General features: G+C 41.7%; 1 protein-coding gene across 1 annotated transcript in view; it reads right to left on the bottom strand.

The window, feature by feature from the left end:
• LOC103188162 (phospholipid-transporting ATPase ABCA1) overlaps positions 1-27270 on the bottom strand; it is a 248220-nt gene that overhangs the window by 163022 nt on the left and 57928 nt on the right. The window contains exons 8-12 of the mRNA XM_007908032.2: positions 25755-25894; positions 24790-24897; positions 22264-22449; positions 20110-20315; positions 12572-12748 (exon numbers count right to left, since the gene is read on the bottom strand). Coding sequence (XP_007906223.1) covers positions 12572-12748; positions 20110-20315; positions 22264-22449; positions 24790-24897; positions 25755-25894 — 817 coding nt within the window. The remainder of the gene's footprint in view (positions 1-12571; positions 12749-20109; positions 20316-22263; positions 22450-24789; positions 24898-25754; positions 25895-27270) is intronic.

The following is a 27270-nucleotide window of genomic DNA, read 5'->3' as shown; positions in this document are numbered from 1 at the left end:
CCCAACCCAAGCTATTGCATAGTATTGCATACAGCCATCTATAGCACTTAATTACAAGTTGTTCTTCAAAATTATTTCTGTATGTATGCCCATCCTTTTAAAAATATTACCGGCTTAGATTCCACTGTTATAAGCAGAATATGAAACAGGGCATATATCACAACATTTCAAAATTATATGGGGTTATCTGGGCATAATGTATTTGTAATTCTTCTTGATCAGATATGTTCTATTCATTGAGATTATATATTGTTCCTGCCATTCAGAAAGAGTGACAACTGGTTATGAAGGGCAGAGGCATTGCAAAGAACATTATCAAAATTAATAGATCAGCAAGTCTGCTGTACTTTTGGGGCAGAGGATGGAAGAAATAGGATTTCAAGTTAATTTAATTTTGGCTGATACATCTGAAAATACAACTGATTCTGTTCAGGCTTCTCCACTGTTGTACATTACTCAATGCAATTTTGTCTGAATGCATCTGCAATTGCTATGTATTTGTGCATTCTCTTCTTTTTGGTCAGCCAGATGTCTGAAGCATGCGGAAAACCATCAATATGCTCAAACCAGATATATGTATACATATTACACATGGAAATTTTCCTGTGTCTGGAATGGAATTCACATTTCCTGGAGGAATGCAGCCTACTTACCTAATTCCAGAGAATATTAGGCACAGTTAATATTAGACAAGGTTAGGCAATGTTGGGATACTGCTGGAGTTTAACCAGCTAAAAATCCATAGCTCGACCTTTGAAAACACAGTCTGGCTAGCTTCCTGCTGCTTGTACAAGTTGGATCACCGTGCTTGTTAATGCTTTGTTTTATAGGGTTAATAGGAGCTGAGTGGGAAGAATCACTGCTCAGAATGATTGGCCTGCCCCTCCAAATCCTGCCAATGAACCAGCTGGCTAAATTGTATTCTCTACATTGAACAAATGTGATTATCAAATTGATAGCCGTGTTTTGCCCACAAGTATACAGTCAATTCACTTTACTGCATATTCTGTGAAGCGCTTTGAGACACCTTGAAGACGTGAAAAACGCTATATCAAATGCAAGGATTATTATTATATTACTATTTATCTAAAACAGACCTACGCTCTATTGGTGTTTAATTCAAGTTACTATGTGGAGTCCTGTAGCTCAGTGGTTGAGCACTCGCTTTGCAAGCTAGAGACCTGAGTTCAATTCCAGGCAGGGCGAAACCTTGGGCAAGTTTCCTTACTCCACACGCCTAATAATAATCCCTCCAAAACCAAAAACAATAATAAATTGGTCATTTTCAATCCACGACTGTTTGTGGGACATTGCTGTGCGCAATTGGCTGCCGCGTTCGCCCACAAATATACAGTCAATTCACTTTACAGTGTGTTCTGTGAAGCGCTTTGGGACGTCCTCCCGACGTGAAAAGCGCTATATCAAATGCAAGGATTATTATTATTATTATTATTATTATTGAGCTCTGCTGAATTAATTGAAATCTGTCCTTTGGGCAAATCTAAACAAAGGGTATCCTGCATATTAATCAACAGGCAGAGCGATACGTGCATACACACTAATCAGCATGGTTTGCAAAGAGCATAGGATGATTCAATTGTATTGTAAGACTTGTCTGATACTCAAGTCATTGTATCACTGCATGACTTTCTGGACTAGGAACCCGGTTATTAGTCGATTGGTGGATCACTTTTCCGATGAGGCGCTATCCTTAAATGCAAGGATTATATCAAATGCACGGACTAAATTGCTTCTTGCTGATAGCATACATGAGATCTGAATCTCATGATTTGGCCAGGAAAGTAATCAAAAAACAAACAAGTACTCAACAGCTGTTCTGAGTGGAATTTAAATGAAAAGCTGAATAACTGGGAGATATGAACTTTGTGTGTGTTTGATTTTTAACAAGTCTCAAGATGCTACTTTTTCTGCACTATCCTCAACAATATCACACTCGATTTTAAGATTATATTTCACATAGAAACATGTAAATAATCACATTAAATGTCCTAAAGGAAAACTTTAATAATAGTCGCAAATGCTTTTGATATACATCACTAAATTTTATTTATCACTGCTGTTGTTAAACAACAACAACAAAATTACATTCGTACAGTGTCTTTCATGTCGGGAGGATAATAATAATAATAATAATAATCCTTGCATTTGATAGAGCGCTTTTTACATCTTCGACATCTCAAAACGCTTCACAGAATAGACTGTAAAGTGAATTGACCCTATATTTGTGGGCGAAACCTGTGGGATGTCCCAAGATGCTGGACAATCAGTGTTTTAGACCTGAGATGGTGGTCAGGATTGTGGAGCGTGATCAAAAGCACGGTTGAAGAGGAGGGTCTTGAGATGGGTCTTGAAGAGACAAGGGAGGGGGCGAGGTAGAGGGACTGTGGTATGGAGTTCCAGAGGGTGGGGTCAGAGTGGCAGAAGGCCCGCCTCCACAATGGTGGGGGGAGGGGGGGCGTGCGAGGTGGGGGACGTGAACCCGCTGGAGCCCGCTGAGCAGAGGGAGAAAGCAGGATGGTAGGGCGTTAGGAGGTCAGGAGGAAGGCCAAGGAGGGTTTTGAAGGTGAGGACCAGGATTCTGAACTGTATCCTCTGTGTGATGGGTCAGTGGAGTCGGGTGATGATGGGGTGGTAGGGTTACAGAGCCTTGTGCGGGAGAGGACATGAGCTACAGAGTTCTGGATGATCTGCAGTTTATGGAGGGAGGAGTTGGGGAGGCCAAGAAGCAAGGAATTTGCATAGTCATATACATTCACTCTACCCTCATTTTCTGAAATTCAATCGGTGCCGCTATCTGCTTATAAGAACTAAGAATAAGAGGCACATCTATTCTCACTCTCACTGCCAAATCACTACATGCCCAGGCACGTGCCAACCTCTCCGATATAAATAAATAATAATAATCTTTGCATTTGATATAGCACGTCTCAAAGCGCTTCACAGAATATACTGTATAGTGAATTGACTGTATGTTTTTTTGTGGGCGAAACACGGGAGCCAATTGCACACAATTGTTTGTGTTTGTCCCACAAACCGTCATGGATTGAGTGAGCAATTAGTTATTTTTAAAAATTATTTTGAAGTAATTATTATCCCTGGAAAAGTGATCCGCCAATCGACTAACAACTGGTTTCCTACTTACTGTTAGGTAAAGAGAGGTAAGGAAATTTGCCCAACATTTTGTCCTGCCAGGAATCAAACTCAGTTCTCTCGCTTATGAGGCGAGTGCTCTAACCACTACAACAACAACAACAAGATTCCACTTATAAAGCGCCTTTCACGTCAGGAGGACGTCCCAAGGCGCTGCACAGTTGGGTCATGACCCGAGCAGGGGGGAAATGGTCAGGATGAGGGGAGGGAAGGGAGGGAGCGAGGAGGGGGGAAATGGTCAGGGTGAGGGGAGGGAAGGGAAGGAGGGAGCAAGGAGGGGAGAAATGGTCAGGGTGAGGGGAGGGAAGGGAGGGAGCGAGGAGGGGGAAGAGAGTCGAGAGGGGAGCTGAAGGCACGGTCAAAGAGAAAGGTTTTGAGACCGGCCTTGAAGGAAGAAAGGGAGGAGGCGGCGAAGGCACTGGGGGATGGAGTTCCAGAGCCTGGGGGCTGAGAGGCTGAAGGCCCGACCACCGATGGTAGGGCGGTTGGGGCGGGGGACGTGGAGCAGACCAGAGCCAGAGGAACGGAGGGTACGGGCAGGTAGGTAGGGGGATAGTAGGTTGGAGAGGTAGGAGGGAGCAAGGCCGTGAATGGCCTTGTAGGTGAGGATGAGGATCTTGAAATCAATCCTCTGGGGGATGGGGAGCCAGTGGAGGCGAGCGAGGGTGGGAGTGATGTGGTCCCGAAGCCTGGTGCGGGACAGTACACGAGCTGCAGAGTTCTGAATGACCTGCAGCTTGTGGAGGGAGGTGGCGGGAAGGCCGGCGAGGAGAGAGTTCCCATAGTCCAGCCTTGAGGTGACAAAGGCGTGGACCAGGGTTTCAGCAGCGTGAGGGGTGAGGTAATGCCGTAGTCTGGCGATGTTCCGGAGGTGATGGAAGGCGGTGCCAGTTGTGGTGCGGATGTGAGGGAGAAAGGACAGCTCAGGGTCGAACAAAACGCCGAGGTTCCTGACTGGCTTTGAGAGGTGGAGAGTGCAGCCTTGGATGCTGATGGTGTCAGCGCCTGAGGTGCGGAGGCGCTGACGTGAGCCAATCAGGAGGGCCTCGGTTTTTCGCACGTTGAGCTGAAGAAAGTTGTCTCTCGTCCAGGACTCGATGTCGGACAGGCAGCTGTCAGGACATCGGTGGTCGTGGAGTTGAGAGTAGAGGAGGAAAGGTAGAGTTGGGTGTCATCCGCATACATGTGGAAGTTAACTCCATGTCTGCGGATGATGTCACCAAGGGGGAGCATATAGAGGGTGAAGAGGAGGGGACCAAGGACAGAGCCCTGAGGGACACCACATGAGACAGTACGGGGGGTGGAGGAGAAGCCATTCGTCGAGACAAAGTGAAGACGGTGAGAAAGGTACGACCTAAACCATTCAAGGACAGTGCCTTGAAGGTTGAGGTGGGAGGACAAGCGGTGGAGGAGGATAGCGTGGTCGACCGTATCGAATGCTGCCGATAGGTCGAGGAGGACGAGGAGACAGAGGGAGCCCTGGTCACAGATGGTCAGGATATCATTGGTGACCTTGACCAGGGCAGTTTCTGTGCTATGGGCAGCACGGAAACCTGACTGAAGGGGTTCGAAAAGTGGAAAGGAAAGACAGGAGTCCACATCCCTGATTTGTTCACTACCTGCCACCTTTGCTCAGTTCCTTGCCTCACTCCCTCCATCTTGCCTCCTCTTTGCCCTTCTTCAAATCAAACCTGAAGTCTTTGACTGTGCCTCTGGTCACCTCCCCTCACTTTTCAGCTTCAAACCTCACTTCTGTTAAACATTCCAAGACACTATTCATATGAAGTTGTTGTATGTAATCTGAGAATTTCAAGAATTTCACCACTTGATCATGACCTGTTCAGTTACTCTTTATAGGTAGGGGATCGTTTAATGTGGTTCAAACTGAGATAATATTTTTGAGACAGTAAGTATGTGAAACATCATACAGACAGTTTTTTTCATGATGATTTCACTGCAACAAATTGTACTGATCTATTAACTGGACCTTCCTGGATTGATTCAAATAGGTTAAAATATGAATGTAAATTATATAGCACCATTAGCTTGCTTCAGAGATGGTGATGAAACCTTTACCAGAATAAACATTACAAGCAGCAGATGTAGTTAAGAGTGAATCTAATCTTTCTGCTAGCCTACTTATCATTTGTAACTGCAGACATTAAATCTCTAATACTCCAGTTTCACTTATCAAAGCTTGAATAACTCTTATGATTCATTCTGTGTGTTAAATAATTAATCATAAGAAAAATGCAATCATTAATAATTTAAAATAATATTAGGAGCCAACAGAGGTAAATTTTAACTGATTAACAATCAGAGTTTACTTTATTTTGAAGGCTAATTTATTTGATTTTTTCAGTCAATGCTTTCATAATAGTTTTTTTTCCATTGACTGCAGCAGATTTACTCAATTTATCCCTTCTTTCTCTCTGTGCAAAATATGCTAGCATTAAGTTTAGCTTGAAAGTACCAATGTAAGCATTCCAGGATCTGCTTTGTCTATTTTAATTCAATTTTTATTAAATACTGTATGTCAGAGTGAACCCCTTATAATCAAATTTTAAATGCACTGTACATTTTTCTGCAATGTACATTCAGATGTACATTCAGATTGGCAGATGTGTAGGAGCAGAGTGCCCAAGCGATTCGTCTGTTCTGCTGCCAGCAGCACAGGCAGTCACACCCGATGCATTTATCTGCATTAGGTGCAAATGTTCTACTGTTGCTCTTTGTATGCTGTGGACATTACAATCTGTAATAATCTGTGAAAGTGAAGACTCATCCTCAAAGATGAGTCTCATCAAAAACCTCACTCAGATCCACAATTATCCAAGACAGACTGAACAGAAGTTCTGTAGCTCAGTGGTTAGAGCACTTGCCTTGCTAGTGAGAGACTTGGGTTCAATTCCTGGCAGGGCATGATGTTGGACAAGCTGCCATCGAGCTGTCAAGCACGCCGCGCGCCATGCCACCATATGGTCCCCACCAGTACTGCAGTTGAACTGTGCAGAAATGGTTAACAGTGCACAACAGAGGCAATCGACTTGGGATCTCTGCAGCAAACCCATGACCCGGCAAATGATGGCTTGGCACAACGAGGGAAAACCCAACCCTCCTCCCACTGATTGGGTTTTGGACACACAGGTAGAGCAAACCTCAAGTGACTCGGGGACTAAGCCATTGCTCATGTATGCTCCCACAGGGAAATGCCCAGTGGTATGTGTACCACCATTTTTGGCAGATGAGGTCTTCCTCTTATTTCACTCACACCCCACTGCCGGACATGTATCTGCCGCAGTCATCATACAACTCGTCTTGTTTACCATGTGGTGGCCGTCGGTGGCTGCTGACATTACAACACGGGCACAGCGGTGTCTGGTATGTCGACAACACAACCCACCAAAGCGCAACAACCGAGCACTGCTGGCTTCCGGCCCATCTCCGGAAGGCCCATAGACCCACCTACAGATTGATTTCATCGGCCAAGGGGGTTTACAAATTCACCAAATGGATGGAGGCATTCCCCACTAAATCCAACACCGCCTTGACGGCAGCTAGGCTGCTATTGCGTGAAGTGGTGGGGAATACTGGTGCAAGTCGGTAGCGACCAGGGGTCTCATTTCACCAGGCGGATCTTCACCGAATTACAGAATATGTTGGATATTCAGCAAAAGCTTCACATTTCCCAATTGTCAAGGGTAGTAGAGAGGGGAGTGCAGACACTAAAAACAATTCTCAAGAAAGCAGACACTAAAAACAATTCTCAAGAACACAATGGATGGAAACGCTTACTTATGTGACTGATGGCAATCAGAGCTACTCCACATTCTATCACAGGGATAACCCTATCAAACAATGATACGCCACTTCATAGAATCATAGAATATTACGGCACAGAAGGAGGCCATTCGGCCCATCGAGTCTGTGCCGGCTCTTTGACAGAGAAACTGACTTTTATTAACCCCACTCACCAGCTTTCTCCCCATAACCCTGCAAACCCATCTTCCCCAGATACCTATCCAGTTCTCTCTTAAAAGCTGTTATCGGATCGGACTTCACTGCCCTTTCGGGCAGATCATTCCAAATTCTAACAACTCGCTGAGTGAAAAAATTTCATCTAACCTCCCCTCTGCTTCTTTTGGTAGATACTTAAGACTGTGACCACGAGTCACAGACACACCTACCAGCAGAAACAGCTTTTCCCTATCTAGCCTGTCGAAACCTTTCATGATCTTGAAGACCTCTATCAGGTCCCCGTGCTCAGCTACTCTTAGCTGAAGCTCCCTGATTTCCAGACACTTGCGGCAGATGAAGTCGCCCGGGCTTAAGGCACCCTCCATCAACTCCCACATGTGACAGACCTCGCAGTTTACCTGCCACACCATCTTCACAATCTTTATATAGATACAAAGACATAAAGCCTGCCCCCACTTCCCCCTCTGTACCTAATTCCTACTCTCACCAAATTCCCTCACACTCTGGCCTCGCCTCACTCCGGACGTAGCTCAATCTGGGCTCTCACAGCTCCTGTTTATACTTTCTGGGTGCAACCCGTTTTTGATTTGCTCAGTACTAATTTGGAATTAACACCTAATTAATTGATGAATCAATAAGTTAATTTAATCAATAAGTTACTTGTTATTGGCTAGGCCTAATTGGCTACAGCTGCTCCCTGTAAAGTTACCCCACAAGACCAATGTACCAATGGTATCAGCAATTTTAACTAACACAATACTTAAAACAACTACAACAACTACTACAAGACTTGAATAATAACAACAACAAGAAATTGGGTTATGTACTCACGATAGCAGTTCTCACGACACTCACAGCAGCAATTCCCACTCTCACCAAATTTCCTCCCACTCTGGCCTCGCCTCATTCCGGACGTAGCTCACTCTGGGCTCTCGGCTCGATCACTTGATGATAACACCAGGAAAAGTGATGCTGCCCAGCTAGTCAGGCCTGTAGCGATGCATATGCCCAATGAGCGGGGTATCCTCATGTCTGACATACTCCTCACGTACTCCATAACCGTTGATTACGCTAATCAACGCTTATGGATTGGGGACCCCTCCGGAAATGGGATAATGGATTGTCCTACCGCGATTGCTGACTGTTTTGCTGTTGATGCCATAAAAAAATTTAAGCAATTCCCCCCCATTACCTTTTCTAACAAACGCGTTGCCACACTCTTCCGCAATCATCCAGACATCTTGGCAAAGCACAAATAAGATTGTGGGAGAATGGACACGCCAGAAACGATAAATGGTCTTCCCCACCAACAGTGTTGACAGTACCCAATACCTTGAGAAAGCCTCCCATATGTTGCGGCTACGATCGAGTAACTGTTGAACTATTCACAAAGGCACTTTTACCATAAATTCTCCAGTATGGCCAGTCTGTAAACCTGATGGGAGCTGGTGTGTCATGATTGATTACTGGTACCTTAACAGGGTCACCCCTTCCTGCGCACCAGTGGTTAGCGACTCTCCCATATTATTAATCAATCTGCCGTGGACTGCCCAAGTGTTTTCGACCCAACATATTTCCAATAAGTTTTGGAGTGTTCCAGTAGCGGCTGACAATCAATACAAGTTCGCCTTCACCTTCGACAATCAACAGTATACATGGACTTGTGTTCCCCAGGGGTTTCACAATGCCCCCACCATCTTTCATAAATGGATGGCAGCAATCCCCAAGGGCTGCGTGCACTCGGAATACATGTTCCAGTACGTGGATGATGTACTGATTGCTAAGGCAGACGAGCAGCAGCATCTGGAAATACTGGCTGACGTAATCCAGTGACTACAAGCAGCAGGGTTAAAAATTAACTCTAAAAAGGCTTGATTGATGCAACCTTCCTGGACGTCCAACTATCTGAAACAGGGCAAACACCAGATGAACACAAGGTGGAGATCCTACAACGATTGCCCTCACCCACCTCCAAAACCACCCTACGATCCTTTATACCATCTCTTGCTGAGCTGGCAAAATCTTTGTACAAACTCCTTAAAGGGGACAACGACTCCTTGCTCCAGTAATGGACTGAAACACGTACAGTGGCAATGGAAGCACTGAAGCAGGGAGCCTTCCAGGCTATATGCCTCATTTCACCCGACCTCACTTCTCCATTCCACCTGGAGGTGGCTCCATCCCAGGGGAATCTCTCGGCCGTAATTTGCCAAATGTGCCATGGCCACTTGACCCCCATTGCTTTCACCTCTCGCATATTAACTGGAGTAGAAAAGGGGTTTGATTCCTGCGAATGACACCTACTTGCAACATAGTGAGCAGTAAAGCACTTCACCTTTATTATGGGTCTACAGCATCTGGTACTCCATTCTCCACACACTCCTCTCAGCCTACTTTTGAATCCAGGGAACTCTCACATTTCCTCACAGCAACTGAATCATTAAACTTTGTTGTTAATGGTGCGAGACCTTGATATAGTCACCCATCATTCTACGCTGTTGCTTCACATGTTAAACTTCGGTGGTGAACCTCACAAGTGCCCCCTTCCCAGAACTCAAGTTACACACACAGCACTAAGTCCTCGGCCGGTGGAAGGAGCAGTAGACGTTCATATCGATGGCTCATCCTTCCACGACAAAGGCACAACACATACAGGGTTCGCAGTCCTGATAGGGGAGGACAAGGAACTCCTGTTTAACTGTACATGCCACTCAGCCCAATATGCTGAGCTTGCCGCTCTCCACGAGGCTGTCACAAACACCGCTGAAATGGCTGCGAACATCTGGTTGGATAGTGCTTATGTTGTCAACACGGTCACGTTGCTCCCCCTGTACGCGGCCAACGACTTTAAATCAAATGATGACAAGCCGCTAGTCCACCATCAGCTGTTGCGCAGCATATGGCGACTCCTGTCCAATCGACAGACATCTCTGCACTTGGGTAAAGTGAAAGGACATTCCAAGTCGTCTGACCCACAGGCTCTCGAAATTCGGCTGCGGATCGAACTGCCAAGCATGCCACGCGCCACGCCACCATATCATCCCCACTGGTACTGCAGTTGGACTGTGCGGAAATAGTTAACAGCGCACAACAGAGCGACGGGCAATCGACTTGGGATCTCTGCAGCAAACCCACGAACTCGACCGGCAAGTGATGGCCTCGCACAACGAGGGAAAACCTGACCCTACTCCCACTGATTGGGCTATGGACACACGGGTAGAGCAAACCTCAAGTCACTATACTATAGTATAGTTTTGCACTTGCACGCATCCATGCATAATGCGTTTTCTTTCAGTTAAAATCTTTGATATTATGCGATTCAAACTTATGATTTATCGAACTATATTCGGGATTAGTATGCGACCGACTACAGGACTGTATGTGATCTATTTAGTTTAAAGTTCATTTAACCCTTAACGTATAACCAATCTCTAGCCCTTATGACTCTTTCAATATTCGTGAAAGTAAGAAATTGCAGAAATGTATCAGCAAGGGCATGATGCTTTGTGACCAAAATATTTTGGAACATTCTCAAACTTAATCAGCTACACAAGCAGATCTAACCAGAAAATATGTGCATGGAAATTCAAGTATCTAATCAAGTCAAAGCACTCTAGTACTTAGAAGGTTGTGTCGGCGTTTTAATTGAGGATACGCACATTATAAGATACAAATCAGATGAGCCACAAATCCTCATTGTCCTCGTCACCTTATTCCACAAATGGTGTTTCACCGACATTTGAAGGAAAGTCTCCCAAAGTCCAGGGAGAAAATGAAACAAAAATAGATAAATTTACAGCTGAGAGAGAAAACGTGAAATGAGCTGAATTTGGTTGTCTAAATTGTAATCAATTAGAAATTATTTCTACAAGTAACATATTTACTTTATAACAATGGCACAGTATATTTTCAAAAGATACCATGATGAGCCAGTTGACTAATAACAGAAATGACTCCGGGAAAGTACATTCTGCTCCAGGTAAAATGTTTAACATGTCAGTTAGGGAAACAGATTCTCAATTCATAAATATTGGCACAAAACTGATACTCTTTCCACAGTCAAATTATGCTCTAAATGGCATAAACAATTTCTATTACCAAACTGTGGCTTTGATTGATAGAATTTTCTGCAATTATGCTTACATTTTTCAGTGATTTGCAAAATATTTGATGTAACTGTACAGCAAGTTGTGATTGCATAATTTATTGGTGATTATATCAATTAAGACAATCACTGTTAAATCATCTTGCAATTTTTTTACTAGGCAGGTCTCTGTAAAATACTTGAGGGAAAGGGGTATGGAAATTAGGAGGAATGAAGACTCATGTGTTGGATAAACACTGGCATGGACTAATTGGGTCCTGTTTTCTTAATAATAATCCTAATAATCATAATAAACATAATCCTTGAATTTGATATAGCACCTTATCATGTCATTGAGACGTTTCAAAGCGCTTCACAGAATATACTGTAATGTGAATTGACTGTATACTTTGTGGGCGAAACATGGCAACCAATTGCACACAGCAGTATCCTACAAAGATTCGTCGATTAAGTGACCAAATTATTACTTTTTTTGGAGGGATTATTACCCCAGAAAGAGATCCACCAATTGACTAACAAGTGGGTTCCTACTTACTGCTTGGTAAACAGAGCCGTGTGGATATAATTTTTTGAGATGTTATTATTTTTTTGTGATCCTGTGTAATCATTCAAATCAGCAGTACAGCATACACAAAAGGAGTACAGATAAACAAATCCTATTTGTTATCTTACACAAAACTAAACCAATACAATCTTGTTTCAAAAAATTTATAATGCAATTAACAAAATACAACCTTGACCGAAGGAGACCCTGCTTACTTTTCTCCTCACCTTTCCAGGAGGATAACAGTAATCCCACAATAATCACCCTGTCAGAAGGATGTCTCAAAGCTCTTTACAAGATATACTGCAAAGTGTAGTGTTTTATGGGTGAGTGTGGTAGCAAATTTACAAGCAGTGTCCCACAAATAAACATGAAGAGAATGGGCAATTTTCTTTGGAGGATTGCTGATCAGCACACTGGGAGAAACTTCCTTCTCTTTTTGAATAGTGCCATGGGATCTTCAACGTCCATTTGAACAAGTAGACAGAACCTCAGTTTAATGTCTCATTGAATGACACTCTGAATAATGCAGCACACCCCATCACTGCAGTAGAGTGCGTTAGTGAAGTCTATACGGGTTCCAAGTCTTGACATGGGGCTTAAACCCACAACCTTTTGACACACTGGCTGATACTTGCCTAGAAACAGCGTAACGCATTGTACCATTTTCTGTGAAGCGTAAAAATGCAAATAGTTTTCTTCCCCCAATCCACACATTTTGGACGTTTTTCTTCATGAAAATCATAATAATTAATAAGGAGTTTTGTACTTACCCATCATCCACATAACAAGGATAAGGCATCTGTTGCACATAGACTCCGAGAGGTTGGCTAATATTTAATTGTGTTTTCATAATTCCATGGTCAATCATGTCCTGAATATATGCAAAACCGCCTAAGATGTAAGGCATTTCGTTGTAGGAATTGTCTCGTGCTCCTGGATACCAAGGACTTGTAATGAAAAGAAGAGCATTTAATATTCTATCAAAACAATTTTAAAAAAGATCAAAAATAGTAATTTTTACTGGTAATTTGAAACAAAAAATATTTCTCTGATTACAAAACAATGAATGAATCACTGCCAAACTGAATAAAAATAATCTAAGTTTTTTTTGTAAAGTAACTGACCACTAAACAATATTGTACACATTAAAAAAAATTGTATTAAGATTAGTAAGCAACAGAAAGGCATTTGTTGACAACATCTAAGCATAGTGATTCAAAACCATGAGAAACAATACCACAAGCTGGCTATTTGGATAAAGTCCAAAGAAATGTACAGCAAAATAGATCACAGTACTTGCTAATGCAAAAGGATTTGCGCATCTAAATGATTGCTGAACACAGTCACCCTTTTGGAAGTAAAGTGATTCTGGATATAATATAATTTTTTTGGTCAGCTGACACGTGAAAACCCATAACTATACTTAAGTGTATCCAAAACAAGCTGATATTTCCATAATATCAAGAGCTTCAGTGACTATAACAATTACAAAACAGTTTACAATAATCCTTGCATTTGATATAGCGCCTTATGTCTTTTAGACTTCTCAAAGTGCTTCATAGAATATACTGTAAAGTGAATTGACTGTATATTGTGTAGTAAAGGATTGAAGCCTATCCTGGTGGATTCACTGGCCTTCCCAATCATCCTGAATCCAACCCCCAGCTCGGGTACAAATCCTAGATTGTTCAGCTCCTTGGGACATCCTCTCGATGTGAAAGACGTTTTATAAATATAAACTTGAATTGTAAAAGTATCCAGCAGATGGAGCTATTGGTGAAGGTAAACTGAAGGTTGAAGTAAAGATATAAAATATTTGGTCTTGAGAAATCTGATACAATACTAGAATGTGACTCCGATAAACAGAATAATAAACAATGAATTACAGTTGCGATGGTAGAAAGATGGCTCTTCATTCTAAAACAGTTTGTTGGTGTTCTATTTTTTAAAAATCAGTCTGCCAGGATAATTAATTTATAGGATAATTTTTATGTACGATTTTCACCCCCCCAAAAAAACTACTTTCTGGGGAGGACAGTCAATTGGTAAAAAAAGATTTTCTTCCCGATTTGAATGCAAAAAAAAATATTTTTGATGTCAGGGATAATGCTATGTGCATCATGTTCCTGGAATGTGCATGCACAAACTTGTGAATTCAGTTTTGTCCACATGCATAAGATTACAAGGGGAAAACTTAAGTGTTTATTTAAATGTCCTGCATATGTGTGTAATTAGACAATTATTTGGGGAGGACAAGTTTGCAGGACTATGGGAGTGGGATTGAATAGGAAAATCTCTTTTCAAAGAGCTGGCACAGACACAATGGGACGAATGGCCTCCTTCTGTGCTGTGATTCTATGATTCAATGAATTTCATGTACAAGTACAACGGGATCTTTTAAAGACACGAGAAGTTAAGGCTTAGTTTTGTTCAGTGTAGTTAAGATAGAGAAAGCCATAGAAAGAGACAGAAAATTAGGGAGACAGAGTGAAAGAGACTCAAGAGAGAGATAGAGGGAGTGAGAGGTAAAGACAGATTTTACCCAGAAAATCACCAAATTTATCCAGACGCTTCTGTGTGCATATTCGCCCCTGCAAAAGAAAAAAATTCTCCCGTTTCATATCACAAATAGACCCTGAAAAAAAAATCAGGTTTTATTTTGTGGATCAAAAATAATTGTAATGATCATCATCTAAAGCAGTTAGTTTCCATATGCGTGCCAATGAGACACAGCTCATCTCTTTACTTCCGACCTCAATTCCAGGACTTGCTTTCCTAGATGAGTTTTAACTTCCTGCAGCTGAATATCAACAAAACTGAAGCTACCTTGCTCAGCCTGCAAACAGTACCTTCTTCCTTTTGCTTTTGGCTACAACAATCTCGCTCTGACCAACTGCACTAGTGCTAAACCTGTGACTTATGTGATGCTGAGCTCTGCTGCAAATCCTACATTCAATCCTTGACCAAAACTGCTTTCTTCTGTCTCCAGAACATTTTCAACCTTCTCCCCGATCTTGAACTGATACCTTCTTGAACTGATACCTCCATACATGTCTGTCATCTTGAGATTCAATTTTTCCAATTCTCTCCTCATTGACCTCTCTAACTCCACTTTACATAAGCTTCAACTTATCTACAAATCTGAAACCCTTATTCTATCCCAGATTAGGCACTATGATCCACTACCCCACTTCGAACCAGGCTCAAATGACTCCCAGTACTCCCAGTAATAATACTATAATCCTTGTATTTGATATAGCGCCTTATCATGTCCTTGAGATGTCTCAAAGTGCTTCACAGAATATACTGTAAAGTCAATTGACTGTATATTTTGTGGGCAAAACACGGCAGCTAAATTACACACAGCATTGTCCCACAAACAGTCATAGATTAAGTGACCAATTTATTATTATTATTTTTTTGAAGAGATTATTACCCCCCGGAAAAGTGATCCGCCAATCGACTAACAACCAAGTTCCTACTTACTGCTAGGTAAACAGAGGAGTGTGGAGTAAGGAAACTTGTGCTCTAAACACTGAGCTACAGGACTCCAATGGGTTTAATGAATTAATTTAATGATCCTCATCAACCTTCAAATCACTCAGTCTTGCCCCTTCCTGCCTCAGCCAAGTTTTCCAGCTCAATTCTAACATTCGTTTCCCAGTACTTCTGACTCTGGTTCACTGTTCGTTCCTGTTTTGTTCCTCACTCTTGCCTTTTGTTCCTGTTTCACCATTGGTGGCTGAGCCTCTAACCAATGAGCCCCACATTGGAACTCTCTCCCAATATCCCTTCACGTTGCTGCTTCTCTCCTTACAATACAAGCCCTGTACAAAAACGATTTCCTTGGCTTTGCTCAACAATCCTAAATTACATTTCTCTCCTCAGTGCTTGGTGCCCCCTATAATCTCTGAAGAGCTTCAAGATATTCATCTTATGTGAAAATGCACTATAGAAGTACAAGTTGTGATTTTATCAGTGCTGGTTTGGTACCGCTGATAGCATTCTAACCTCTAAATCAGTGGATTATGATTTTGAGTCTCACAAGGACTTGAAATCATCATCTCGGTTGACACTGCTCAGCAACACAGAGAAATACTGCAATATTAGAAATCCTGTCCTTCAGACAAGGCATTAAATCAAAAACTGTCTGTTATGATGGTTTAGGTGGATCATCGATCTGAAAAAGAGCAGCAAACTCTCCTGGTCCAATATTCCTCATTTACATACAACAAGAATGGAGATCAACCTTGGTCTTTCATTACATTGCTGTTTACTGCATCGTCACCTTAGAATCTAAAACTAGGAGTCATATTCTGAAGATTAAGTGTCAGTCTTTTCGAACTGAGTTGTGGAAACATTTCTTTACTCAGAGGGTAGTGAATTTGTGGAATTCTCTACGCCAGAAGGTTGTGGATGCTCAGTCCTTGAACATATTCAAGACTGAGGTTGATAGATTTCTAAAGGATAGAGGGATTAAGGGATATGGGGATAGGGCGGGTAAATGGAATTAGGTTAGAAGATCAGCCATGATCTTATTAAGTGGCGGGGCAGGCTTGAGGGGCCGAATGGCCTACTCCTGCTACTACGTCTTATGATCTTATGGTCACCTTGAGGCTACAGTTTTAAATGATTGTTTTTGGGGAAGCATTTTAGATAAGAGAATAGGCGAGCGATGTGGTGAAGGTGAAAAGTAAAGCAGACTCAGGCAGAAAACAAATGCAACAAAGAAAAGATACCTGAGGGTTGAGCTAGATCAATTTATTTGAATCTATCATTATACACACTTGCCCCCTCCCTTGCCTCCTTGAAGCCCCGTCTCAAGACTTTTCTCTTCGACCTTGCCTTTGTTCACCCTCCTACCCCTACCCTCCCTCCACCCCTCTTGATCCTAACCACCAGCTCGGATGCAGATCCCTGACTGTCCAGCGCCTTGAGACGTCCTCCTGATGTGAAAGGTGCAATACAAATGTAATTTGTTGTTGTTATTGATAAAATCAACCACAGGAAGTAACAAAAATGTGATGTGTGCCTCTTATTAACATGTTCTCAGTGCAGTCTCTCCCCTCTCTCTTGATGTCCCCATCATCAGTTGCTGAAGTGGCTCAACTTGTTGAAAGGGACAACGATTGATTGAACATCCCTGGACCTTGGCAAGAAAGGACTCGACTCCTGCATTACAGTGATAAGGAGCAACAAGAACATTCTGATGCTCTTCACTCATACGGGGAAGAATGACAGCCATGTCTGTACTGAATCAACAATTTAAACAATTGTTATTGAATTCACAAGTAAACCATCACCATTCCAACTATTCACTTTCAATAAGCTAATGAGAATAATACAATGCAACAGCACAGACATTTGGCACATCACGTCTAGATTGGTATTTTTCTTTATGTGAGCCATCAAGTTTATTTCCACTCTAGTGACTCAAATTTCTCATCCTTTAATATTCCTCCTTTTAAATCATTTAATTCTCTTCTAAAGTAATTTATGGTCTCTTTGTAAACAAATATCAGTGATAGAAATCATATTTCAACCATTCCCCATTTAGGTGTCAGCTTGGCTCAGTTGGTAGCACTCTCATCCCTAAATCAGTAGGTTTTGGGTTGGAACCCCATGTCGGACTTGGACCTCATGAAGCATATGTTAACATTCTGGTGCAGTGCTGGGGGATTTTGCATTGTTGGAGATGCCATGCTTCAGATGAGATGCTAAACCGAGGTCCGTCTGTTCAGCTGGGCTTTAAAGCTCTCATGACTTTAAACAACCCCAGGCTACTGTTTTCTACCACATCCCAACTCCTCCGTCCCCCCCGCCACCCCGCGCAGGTCATCTCCTCCAACCTTCACTGCGAGGAGATGCTGGATTTCCTTGAATCCAAGATCAAGGGAATCGTCTCCGCTGTCACTTCCCCTCCAACATCCACCCACCACCCACCCCTTCCCTTCCACACTCCGACTCCTACCCATCCTCCCCTACACACCTTCGTACCCGTTTCCCCATCCTCTGTCACCAAACTCATCCTCTCCCTGAAACCTACCACCTGCTCCCTTGACCCCATCCCCACTCCACTCCTTATCTCCCAGATCCACCTCCTTGCCCCACATATCACAGACATTGTCAACCTGTCCCTCTCCTCTGGCTCTATTCCCATTCCCTTAAAAACTGCCACCATCACTCCCACCTTAAAAAAACCCTCCCTTGATGCGTCGCAGCTATCAAGCTACCGGCCCATCTCCAACCTCCCCTTCCTATCCAAGGTCCTGGAACGAGTTGTCGCCTCCCAGCTGCGCTCTTTCCTCTCCAACCATTCACTATTCGAACCCCTTCAATCGGGTTTCCGTGCTGCCCATAGCACACAAACTGCCCTGGTCAAGGTCACCAATGACATCCTGACCATCTGTGACCAGGGCTCCCTCTGCCTCCTCATCCTCCTCGACCTATCGGCAGCATTCGATACGGTCGACCATGCTATCCTCCTCCACCGCTTGTCCTCCCACCTAAACCTTCAAGGCCCTGTCCTTGAGTGGTTTAGGTCATACCTCTCCCACCGTCTTCACTTTGTCTCCACAAATGGTTTTTCCTCCGGCCCCCGCACTGTCTCGTGCGGTGTCCCTCAAGGCTCTGTCCTCGGTCCCCTCCTCTTCACCCTCTATATGCTCCCCCTTGGTGACATCATCCGCAGACATGGGGTTAACTTCCACATATATGCGGATGACACCCAACTCTACCTTTCCTCCCCCTTGCTCGGGTCCTGACCCAACTGTACAGCGCCTGGGACGTCCTCCCGATGTGAAAAGCGCTATATCAAATGCAAGGTTTATTATTATTAAGGTTTATTATTTCCCTCCGATTCCCAAATCGGAGTCCTGTGGCTCAGTGGTTAGAGCACTCGCCTTGCAAGCGAGACACCTGGGTTCAATTCAAGGCAGACAGGGCGAAACCTTAGGCAAGTTTCCTCACTCCACGCACCTAATAATAATGCCTCCAAAAAACAAAACAATAATAAATTGGTCATTTTCAATCCACGACTGTTTGGGACACTGCTATGCGCAATTGGCTGCTGCGCTTCGCCCACAAATATACGGTCAATTCACTTTACAGTCTATTCTGTGAAGCTCTTTGAGACGTCGAGAAGAAGTGAAAAGCACTATATCAATGCAAAGATTATTTAGTTATTTTATTTATATTTGTACACCAATTTATATAATGTCAGAATAAGATGGTAGCAGAATCAACATATCCTGCACCTCACAAACTTTCCTTTAAAGCAATTAATTTGATCACTGTATTGTCAAGGGTCATCCTCTGCACCCTCCAGTTGTGTGTATTATTTTCTTTTCAACACAGGAGCAGTGGGAATTAATATTGGCCATGAAAAATGCTCACTGAACGCTCCCATCATTGTACTATAATTTGTTTAATCAATGCTAATTTCATTTCTTTGCATACTAAGTTGATAATTCTCCCTAAGGGCAGATTTTTAAAAAAAAACATAATTTGCAAAGTCAACATTCCTTTTAGTGCATGTGGTTCTGGAGTAAACCAACATTAACCTGTACTGTAAAATATGAAGAAAAAATTAGCTTGGATTAGTGATTTTAGTGATATTTTAGGTATTAATGGGAATCGTTAAGGCACTTCGAAAGTGAGAAAAAGGCATGATTAAAGGAAACTTTACTGCTGACTTTAACAAGCTCACATTTCTCTTGCTCAGCATTGCAGAATGCCAATGCTGAGCAGAATGCCAGATTCCCTATACAATACAACAACAACAAAATTACATTTATAGAGCGCCTTTCACATCAGGAGGACGTCCCAGTGTAGTCTATACAAAGTGCATACAGTTAATAGTGTGATTTAGTTTCATATATTATCTTCTCAGTGCCACAATAAAACAGAAAACTAGTTCAAAACTCTGTTATAGCTTATTGCTACCCAACCAACACTGGGTGAGAGAAGGTGATTTTTCTTTCTTTCATTTACATGATAATTTATAGCTGTTGTATTTTCTCTCTGTGTAAATTTACAATCCAACACTGTGAGCATATGTTTTTCCCCATTTTAAGGTCACACGACTAAAGCTCAAATTTGCCCACAAGCAGAGAATAATCTATATAATATGAGAATATGAGAAGCTATTGAATGTATTTTATTACACAACACTGCAGCTTTCCCTTTATTGAATTGATTGGGGGCAGTTTCCAGGACTTGCTCATTACTTACAATGCATTTACCTTCCCATTTTTAAGTGCTCCACTTTTCTTTAACCACATCCAAAACAAAATCTCCCATGACCAACCTCTCTTCCAGTTCTTCTGTATTTTCAACGTCGTCGATATCCATTCTGATCTTGTAGAGAACGTGAGGTGGTACCTTATCTTTCTCAGAGTCCATCCCCTGGAATACAATCCCAGCCCAGAACTTCTTCTTCTCTAAGAGCATAAATGATATGTTGACCAGATCTGCTTCAGTTGGGGCAGCTTCAAACCTATCCAAGTTGATGCACTGGAACAGAAAATGCCAATGTGGTCTTGAGAGTTGAAAACACCTTTAGTAATTATATACATTCACAACTAAGCTCCATATAGATTTGTACAATTTAACAGATATGGCAACATTCAGACAGCAGTGACTGAACAAGACACGTAGACTAGATTTGTCTGGACATGCCTTACACAACCAGCATGGGTTTCAGTGTCTGTCCATCCGTGTCTCTCTCTCTTATGATCCCTCCAAATTACCCATTAAAGACCATCCAGCCTACTCTCAGGTATCTGTAAATGCTGTTCTTCAACCAGCCATTTTTTTATTGGTCAGTCCGGTGTCTGACACATGGGGAAACCCATCACCAAGCTTAAGAAACCAGACTGAGTTCCAAATATATATGTGGAAATTTCACCTTGTCTAGAATGGAATGCATACTCTCCCGAAAGGGATACATCTTCCTTCCCTAATCCCAGAGAGTATTATGTGCAAATTGAGAAGAGTCAAAGTTTGGGGATCTCAGAGAGTACATTTGGATACTCCTGGAGTTTAACCAGCTAAAACTGCACAGCTTGATATTTGAGAGCACTTTCTAGCAAGCTTCCCGCTGCTTGACCACCCAGGATACTCTACCTCTTGGTGCTCTGGCATCCAGTGTAAGTGAGAAACAGGAGCTGAGTGAGTGAATCTCTGCTCCCAGTCAGCCAGCTGTGAAAAAATACGTCTTTTCCCCTTTCTTTTTCTGTGGGAACATAACTGATCCTTCCTGAACATCTTTCTTTCACAACATACTGACTGTGAGGAACATAATTGGCATGACATCATATCCTATTTACTCACAATGGCAAATTGAATGTGCACACCTCACCAACAGGCTACCCACATTCAACATTCACTAATGGTAAAAGCATAGTAGGGATGCTTTTAATATTATCACGTTACTTTTATCACAAGATCAATTTGGATGAAGAAGGCACTTTGGCCCATTTGATCTCTTCCTTGCAGAACATCAATTCTACTATCACAGTACCAGGCGTTTTTTTTTAATGAGTCCAGTGTCCTCAACCACCTTTCCTGGCAACCCTTCCAATCGTTAATTACCCTCTGGGGAAAGAAATATTTCCTGATGTCCATCCTCAAATTACCCTTTTGAGTTCCAATCCTATATCCTCTTGTGTTATTTTCTTGGTGATACTTAAGTATTGTTTGGGGTTTACTTTTATAATCTCATTTAAAATTTGTTGTACCTCTAAAGGTGTCCTCTGAAATATTTCCTTTCAAGACCGAAGAGCCCCAGTATGTCCAATCATAGGCTCATTCCTTTAACAACGGGATTATCCTCACTGCTCTCATATTCACTGTCTCTAGGGTCTTGGTAGCCTCCTTGTGTTGCGTTGACCATGACTGTATGCGGTGAAGCAAATCACTGTCCTCAAGTTCAAAAACCTTAGAACAGTTGACCAATAACAGAATGTTTACATCTCGAAACTCAGTGTTATTGTTGGTAGTTTTCTCACAGCAGCTTGTTCATACTGAAAACTTTTTAGAATTTAAACTTATAAAAAACTGATATTATGAACCCTGATGGCTCATACGGATTTTAAATGGTAGCTGAACTATGCAGACTGGGACTGAATCCTGATCGTCACTGGATTTTCCGATCTGATACTAGTCTGTTTTGAGATGAGTAGTAAAGAAAAAATCATCCAAGTTGTCCCTTATCTGTCCATCGTCTTGGAATGTCCACCCAATGTGAAGGGCGCTATATGGATGCATGTTCGTGAGCATCATAAGAATCCTCTGTTACTCATGATCATGATCGATGACAATAGCAGCCAGGATCCTTGGATATTTCATCCAACTAAGCGAGGTACTATATCTCAGTAAAAAAAAATCAGGAAGATCACAGTAGTGGAGAGAAATAAATAGATATATTCAGGCCAGAAATTGGAATATATATTATACAAACCCCGAGGAACTGTGTGAACATATGGATGACATCAGTGATATCCCTCTGGTCGAAATTTGGCAGGCTATTCTGGCGACTCTTTGGTAATTTGTAGTAGAGAAAACTTGCCAGCTGCTTGGCATTCCAACCAGTACCAGACAGATGTCGATCAATTGTTCCAGCAAACACAGGATTAGTTAATAATTTCTGAATCAAAACACAAGAAACAATGTGTTACTGACAAATATATATTTCTGGAGTCCCATAGCTTAGTGATTACCGCGCTTGCCTCGTAAGTGAGAGGACCTGGAGCGGGATGAAACCTTAGGTAGGTTTCCTTACTCCATACGTCTCTGTTTACCTTACCATAAGTAGAAACCCAATTGTTAGTCACTCTCCAGGAATAATAATCCCTCCCCGCCAAAAAAGAATCAAAAATTGTTCTCTCAATCCACAATTGTTTGTGGGACACTGCTGTGCACAATTGGCTACTGCGTTTCACCCACAATACACAGTCAATTCACTTTACAATATATTCTGTTGAGTGCTTCAAGACACGTCAACGATTTGATAAGGCGCTATATACAATGCAAAGATTATTATAATTTATTCTCATTTTAGATTCCTGAATATTATAGAAAATGTACTCCTACAGCATACTTAATAAAGCATTGCAATGAGGAAGCAATTTAATCATCTTGTAATCAGATGCAACGAGTGTACCTTGCAGAAACATTAAAACAATTATTTCATTGTGTTACACACCTTCATTTATTTTGGAGTTGCAAACACAGCTAGTATGTTAATGATGTTAATAATCATGCTTGCATTTGGTGAAGTGCTTTATTATGTTACCAAAACATCTGAAAGCATCGATTATGTATTTTGTGGGAAAACGCCACAGCTATCTCTGCACATTAATCCTTGCATTTGATATAGCGCTTTTCACGTCGGGAGGACGTCCCAAAGCGCTTCACAGAACACACTGTAAAGTGAATTGACTGTATATTTGTGGGCGAACGCGGCAGCCAATTGCGCACAGCAATGTTCCACAAACAGTTGTAGATTGAAAATGACCAATTTATTATTGTTTTGGGTTTTGGAGGGATTATTATTAGGCTCTGTGTGGAGTAAGGAAACTTGCCCAAGGTTTCGCCCTCTGCCTGGAATTGAACTCAGGTCTCTCACTTGCAAAGCGAGTGCTCTAACCACTGAGCTACAGGACTCCACATTGTCCGATGAAGTGAACGACCAATTTTATTTGGGGAAGTATCGGCCAGGACAACAATACAAACTCTCTTCACTGCTTGAATAATGCCATGGGATCTTTAAGAACAACAAATTACACTTGTATAGTGCCTTTCACAACGGGAGGATGTCCCAAGGCACTTAATAGGCAAATGAAACTCCTGTTTAATATTTCATCCAAAGGATGGCCATTCCAACAATACACTACTTTCCCAGGACTGAAATTATGTGTCAGCCTAGGCTTTGAGTTTAAATTCTCACCATTGGGCTTGAACCCACAACTTTCTGACTCAGAGGCACTTCATTGATAAACGGAATTCATATTATCATTGCTAAGCATAAAATTCATTTTGCACCATCATTTGCTTCAATCAATTTCCACTGGCCAACTGAACAGTGAACAGTGAACTGAACTGAACAACGCATAGGGTGACAAAGCTCAGGTTAACAAAAACAACAACAAATTACACTTGTATAGTGCCCATCACATTGGAAAGGTGCCCCAGGGCACTGGAAAGTCAGGAATTTTGTGACCCGAGCTGGGAATTGGGGTCAGGAGTGGTGGAGGGCAGTGGGGTAGGGGTGAGAGGGTAGCTGAAGCCACGGTCGAAGAGGAAGGTCTTTAGACGGGACTTGAAGGAGGGAAGAGAGGAGCAACACTTCCCTTGAAGCAAGCCAATCTAAATTTTACTGGAAAGAAACTTTCAACTAAAACATCCCAAATAGAAATATAACAATGTAACAAGTTCCCATTGATGTGGCCAAAAACACATTTACCTTTACTGCGATGGATGTTTATCTAAAAATATTATACTTGTAGCCGCAGACCTTTAAAACGCTTGCCACATTACTATTAAATGTGCATAATTTCAACCATTGTTATTCTATTTTATAATCTGCTATAACACTTCAGTAATAAAACTTGCAATTTATTTTGAGGTCAGATCTTATTGTAGTCAACTTGCAAAAAGCAACTCTAAATTATTAAAACCAATTTTAACTAGCATATTTGCCTACAAAATATACAGTCACTACACCTTACAGTAAGTCCTGTGAAACACTTTCAGCCATTCGGCATGAAGGGCAATATATAAATGCAAGTTATTGTTGTATTGGAGTGTCCAGACTTATTGTTTATATATTCAGGGTCACTCTTTGACGAGCGTAGAAATTAGGAGTGCCAAGTGCAAGTTAAGAACTTATCTACTGTATTTAAACAGTTTTATATATGAACATGGTTTTGTCAACATGCAATATGTTCAAAACCTAAAACAACATTTTGCCATATCTGATACTTACCCGGAATTGATTCACTGCAGTGCTGTTTTCCAAGAACGACGAAATCCATGCTTCCCACGAATCTCCAAGTTCCTTCAGGATTCCTATTGCTTGAAAAGTACTGTTTGCCTTAGAGAAATGGAAAAGGGAAACATCATTTTAAAAAGCAAGCAATTGAAAAGTGATGTCCAAAATCTGCCTTGTAATAAATTTTGAAGGCCTTTTTGCTCATCTTTAAAACGTATATCCTGACTCCACATACCTTCGGGTAAATATGTAAGGTAATAATGCACTGGAGAAAGATTGCATGTTTTCTTCAACAAAAAAATCAGGTTCATGTGACAATAAATAATGCCGATTACATAAGCCTAAAAACTTTCATTTTTGATCATGGTTATGGTCACCTCCCCACTCCCTTCTCCCCTTAGCTCATTATCAGACTCTGCCACTGTGAAGCCCTGCGGGATACTACCATATAAAAAGGGTGCTTTATAAATACAAGTTGTTGTTGTTGCTTTGTTGTAATATATACTGTACTACTATTTCAAGTTTACAAAGAATAATATTTTATCCCTAAGCTTGGAAAAGCAGATTTATGATTTGGGACACGTGTTGGGAAGGGGGCACCAAACTGATATAGAACCATATTCCAACAACAACCACCTCCACCACAAGTTATATTTCTGTAAAGCTTTTTACGAAGTGAAACATCTTAAGGCATTTTAAAAAGAGTGAGTGGGAACAAGTTTGTTGGGGGAGGGGAAGAGAAAAGGGAGAACATTCCTCTTCAAAAATATATTTTTTAATTCTTCCAAAAATCATGCCCCATGCTTTAATAGCTTGCACACTTTGTGAATAAGTGTTCATGTTTTCCCTGGATTAAATGAGCACATGAGACAAGGGATGCCTTGCCTCTAAGACAATGGTGGTTATTCATTGCTAGATAGTTATTGCTAGGATCAACAGAAAGATGTGTTATGGGTTACCTCTTGAACAATGCGACGAGTGACAGGAGTATCTGGAGTGAAAACTATCTTTCCCATCAGTAGATGACGGATAGTGTTCCACAGGAAGTTGAGAGATGGTGTAGACTGCAATGTCTCAACGACAGATTTGCAAAAATCAGCTGAAAGAGTAAGGAGGGAGAGATCAATGACAGGACCCACCAAGGAAAAAGCCCTGTACACTTTCCATTTTCAATTGGTTCACAGATAAACAATATTGAATATAGTCCTTGGCGAGATGACTCAAAGCGTTTCACAGGATGTACTGTAAATCATACTGTGTTCTCTTCCCAACAGGGCAAAATGTGGGCAAGTCTCCTTACTCCACACGCCTCTGTTTACCTAGGAGTATGTAGGAACCCGGTTATTAGTTGATTGGGGGATCGCTTTTCTGGGGATAATAATCCTTCAATAAAAAAANTAATTTAGTCACTCAATCAAGGCTGTGGGACACTGTTGTGCGCAATTGTCTGCGCGGTTTACTCACAAATATAGTCAATTCCCTTTATAGTATATTCTGTGAAGAGTTTTGAGACCCTCCCCCAGCTCGGGTCCGAAACACAGACTGTCCAGTGCCTTGGGACGTCCTCCCGACATGAAAGGCATAAAATATAATTTTGTTGTTGTTGTCTAGAATTCGTGAAAAGCGCTATATGAACAGTGTCAACAGAGATTGTATGGGTTCCAACTATTCAATAGTGGGTAGCCCTTCCTCTTTGAGTCATTTTCGCCACCCTCAGTCCACAGGGGCTCCCACTGCTGCCGAATCCTACCCCTAGCTCGGGTGTAACGTCTCAACTGTTCAGTGCGTTGGGCCCTTGTCCTGACATGAAATTTCCATGAATCCCGCCTACACATAGAAATCCCAGAGATAGATGTTGGAATATGTAATTTGAAAGCGCAATCTTCTGACCTCCAGGCAAGGCTACTAACTGAGGCAACTGACACCTAGACCTGGAAATACAAAGGTTTTGGATACTCCAAAAGCCAATATGTGATTGTGAAAATTAAATTCTCAGCTCAAGTGTGCAAATATATGTAATTTGTGGTTATATAAATGAAAACCCTGTTTATGAATCATTGGCTCACAATCTTCTCATTACATGACTTTCACAATCACATATGTTGCCTTTAGACCAATAATATTTAAAAATATATATATACAAATCATTTAAAGATAGATACAATGTGCTAGGGGTACACAACAGCATTATGATGTAAAATATTTTAATGTAAAAACATTGCAATATTTTTAACAGGGAATCTATAGTGTTGAGTTTTGAAAATGGATTAATTGCCCACTTAATCTTCAAGATCAGAATTAATTCTTTATAATGCTAATTGAAAGAAACATTGTTGGCAATCAAAGTTTAATATCCAAAGAGCATCACATCAAATTGGTGGTACCCAATGCATTCTTTGTATCCATTTTCTTTTAAATTCAGCTAATTGAATTATGATTCAATTATTATTATTTTTATCATTTTTAATATTGTAT

This window comes from Callorhinchus milii, unplaced genomic scaffold (assembly GCF_018977255.1).
Source record: "Callorhinchus milii isolate IMCB2004 unplaced genomic scaffold, IMCB_Cmil_1.0 Scaffold1, whole genome shotgun sequence".
Lineage (NCBI taxonomy): Eukaryota > Metazoa > Chordata > Chondrichthyes > Chimaeriformes > Callorhinchidae > Callorhinchus > Callorhinchus milii.
The sequence above is the reverse complement of the archived record's forward strand: the minus strand, read 5'-3'. Positions and strand labels throughout refer to the sequence as shown.